Raw genomic sequence first — 3,107 nt, 5'->3', positions numbered from 1 at the left:
GGATGCCTCTAGATGCATTTTAAAGTGTAGATTCACTCATTTTGCTTCGTATGCTGTCCATAGTAATATCTCTACAAAGACTTATATTTAAAAACGGAGGGAGTAGATAATTAGCACTATCGGCATGGAGCATTGTATTACTTACTAATAGTACTAACAGGCCTGTCACGAGTCCTACTAGAGTGACACTTGTAGGCTTTCAAGCTAAAATCTCAAGATAACAAGCGCGTGGATTTATAGATTTACCATATTCGATAGACTAAACCAGCAGGTACACGTTATTTACCACTCGGAGATAAAGCCATTAAATTCTACTCCCTCCGTCCCATAATGTAAAACGTTTTTTGACATTACATTAGTGTCAAAAAATGTCCTACATTATGGGACGGAGGGAGTAGTATAAACTCGAAAAAGTGCAAGCACTCATGTTAAGTCCATCACAACAAACTTGACTAACCGAGATACGCTCGGGTTGCGTATCTTGAGGGTTTCGATACCATGGTGAATGTAGTATTTGCGTGTATCACACCCCTTACACAATATCAGCACAAGCTTTTGGATGGCACTGTGAGTAGGGAATAAAGGCTAAAGTTTTTTCTAAGAGAACTTTTTATTTTATAACGAAACCAATGTCTTTATCTTAAGCTTAGGCTAATGATTAATGTTTGCAATATAAAAGCTAATAATTGATTGGGTGTGTTTAGGGCATACCTAGATGTCATCTAGTTATTGCACATCTAAATGAGTGAATTAAGTATAAAGAGAAAGAGAAAAAAGAAAAAAAATATCCACACGAATCTCAATGTAAGATCAGTGATATAGGACTTAGATGTGCAATACTTATGACACATTTAGATGTGCTTTAGCAAAACTGTAATTGATGTCCAAGACAAGTTACACTACTACATCAACACGACGAAGACATGAATGAATCACAAACGACCATAAATTGTCAAATTGCATGTACAGGAAGAACAACCAATTTACTAATTAATTTACTCGTATGCCTCGGCAAGTAGTTGCACAGACGAGTAGAATGGTTATTACACAGAGAAAACAATCCAAAAAATCGTCGCCTTCTTCAGTCAGTTACTACCATCACCATCACATACTGTACTGCCTAGCTCCAGTACGCGTCCGATCGCCGGCCGGCATCACGCTGGGCGCGGGAGCACGCCGCCACGCCGGCCCGAACGGTCTTGAGGGCCTTCGTCTTTTTCCAGCGCCCGGAGTACCGGGTCTGTCGCCAGCTGTTGCTGCTGCTTTGGCGCGCAGAAATTGGGCGCTGCGTTGCTCGATCGTTTGGTGCCGCGGGGCGCGCGGGGTAGGTCGATCGCTCACAAGAAGAGCTTCTCCACGGCCACCGCCTGCAGCAGCGGCCGCGAGTCGGCACGGCGGCGGCAGAAGGGGCGGCGCGGCTCCTCTGAGTCGCACGAGGAAGAGACGCGGCGGAGGACGTCGCGGAGGCGGGCCTCGTCGCAGGGGAGCGCGACGGGGCCGGAGGCGCCGGACCGGAAGCCGTACTCCTCCTCCGCCTGCCGGAGCAGCTCCAGGAAGGCCGGGTGGCTGAGGTGCGCCAGCCGCACCATGAACCGCGCGCCCTCCGCGCAGACCGCCACGTGCCCCGCCGGCACCGGCGCGGAGGCGGAGCGGCGGGCGCGCCACCGGCGCACGGCGCGGCGCAGCCAGGCGACCGACGGGATCGTGATGACGTTGCACATGCTGCCTTGTCTTGCGTTGCCCCGACGAGTTATGGAACTTGTTCGCTTGCTGCTGCTGCTGCTGCTAGCTCTCTGCCTCTCTGGTTGGGGACTTGGAGACTTGGTTGGGATGGAACTGTGTGTTCTGGGTGGTGGAGTGGAAGTCGGGACGTCGATATATACAACCTGGGGATAGGGGTCAGTGCCTTGTGGGTTGGCGCAAACTGCAGGGATGGCAGCGCGATCAGTGGGTGCTAGTCTTTGTGTTGCTCCGCGCGACACGACACCGTGACGAGATCGGCATCCAGATTCGGCTCGAGGTGCTACTGAACCCTGAATCCAAAGATTGATGCGCCAACCTGGGGTAGTCCGTGCAGCCCAACCCAGCGCACCGCAGCGTGCACGCGTCGGCTCCTGCCCCCGACCAGGCACGACATGAGCGATCTCTTCGTGCATCCACAACAAAGACGCCCCCCTAATCCACGTGATTAATCAACCATGTCGAGATCGATTGTGCCTGCAAGTGAACCCGATTTCCGTATGTTGCACATCCAAGTTGTAATGTAAATGGAGCACGCGGTTCCCTTCCTGTTTTATCTCTGCACGCACGCGCGTGAAGGAGGGGGGGCATCCTCAGATCCTGCGTGGTTTCACCCATGCGCTTTCTCCTGTTTTGTCTGACAAGAAAACGCCTTAAAGATTGGGCTGAGCAGCGATATCTTGTTTTACTTGCTCGCCGTTGCATGCTCGCCGTTGCATGTCTTGTTTTACTTGCCAGGAGCACGTGCACAAGTTCCTAATCTGCAGGTAATGTGCGGCTTGCACGCACAAAACCGCCAAAAAAACATGTCCACCTGTCCACTGCTCGCCGCGCGGGTGTGCAAGCAAGCCTTGCGGCTAGCTAAATTAAGAGCATCTAGAAGAGGAGACACTAGCTGCCCGGGCGGACCGTCTGAACGCTGACCGGACTGAAAATACGTACCCAGCCGGATCCTCAAACCTTGTCCATATGTCTGGACAGTCCGGCTCCTCTTAAACCCAGCCCATAACCCGAAACAACGACATATTTTTTGTGAAATGCTATGAACTATTCTTAGAAAGCTATGACCAATCTTCTTTTGTGAGAACTTGCTATGCTATGTCCAATCTATGCTATGTTTAATTTGATCACCTTGAATGAAGTTGCATGGACTTGGATGCTCGAATATGAGGAAGACGGCTGTGTACGTGGAAAAATAATGGGTGACCATACGCTGTCCGCGAACACGTGTGTGCACATAGGGGATCAAATTTGTAAAATCTGGATGTAGATGCTCTAACTCCATCAGCATGAAGCAATGTATTGTCGTACTAGCGTGACCAATTGACACTGTAAACTGAGCCTAACTCGGATGGTTAGCTTCTTTT

At 50.3% G+C, this 3,107-nt stretch overlaps 1 protein-coding gene across 1 annotated transcript; it reads right to left on the bottom strand.

The window, feature by feature from the left end:
* Nucleotides 1-1,186: 1,186 nt before the first annotated feature.
* Nucleotides 1,187-1,835, bottom strand: LOC125534292 (auxin-induced protein 15A-like). Its single transcript, XM_048697550.2, has one exon. The coding sequence runs from the start codon at nt 1,719-1,721 to the stop codon at nt 1,338-1,340; it is 384 nt and encodes a 127-aa protein (XP_048553507.1). The 5' UTR covers nt 1,722-1,835; the 3' UTR covers nt 1,187-1,337.
* Between the last annotated feature and the right edge of the window lie 1,272 nt (nt 1,836-3,107).

The sequence above is a fragment of the Triticum urartu genome, chromosome 2A (assembly GCF_056163025.1).
Source record: "Triticum urartu cultivar PI428250 chromosome 2A, HENAU_Tu73, whole genome shotgun sequence".
In the NCBI taxonomy this organism is placed as follows: Eukaryota; Viridiplantae; Streptophyta; class Magnoliopsida; order Poales; family Poaceae; genus Triticum; species Triticum urartu.
Note: the sequence above shows the minus strand (reverse complement) of the source record. Positions and strands in the feature narration are given on the sequence as shown.

Coding starts and splice junctions, on each gene's coding strand:
- LOC125534292 (XM_048697550.2), bottom strand. CDS start 1,721: ATGTGCAACGTCATCACGATCCCGTCGGTCGCCTGGCTGCGCCGCGCC.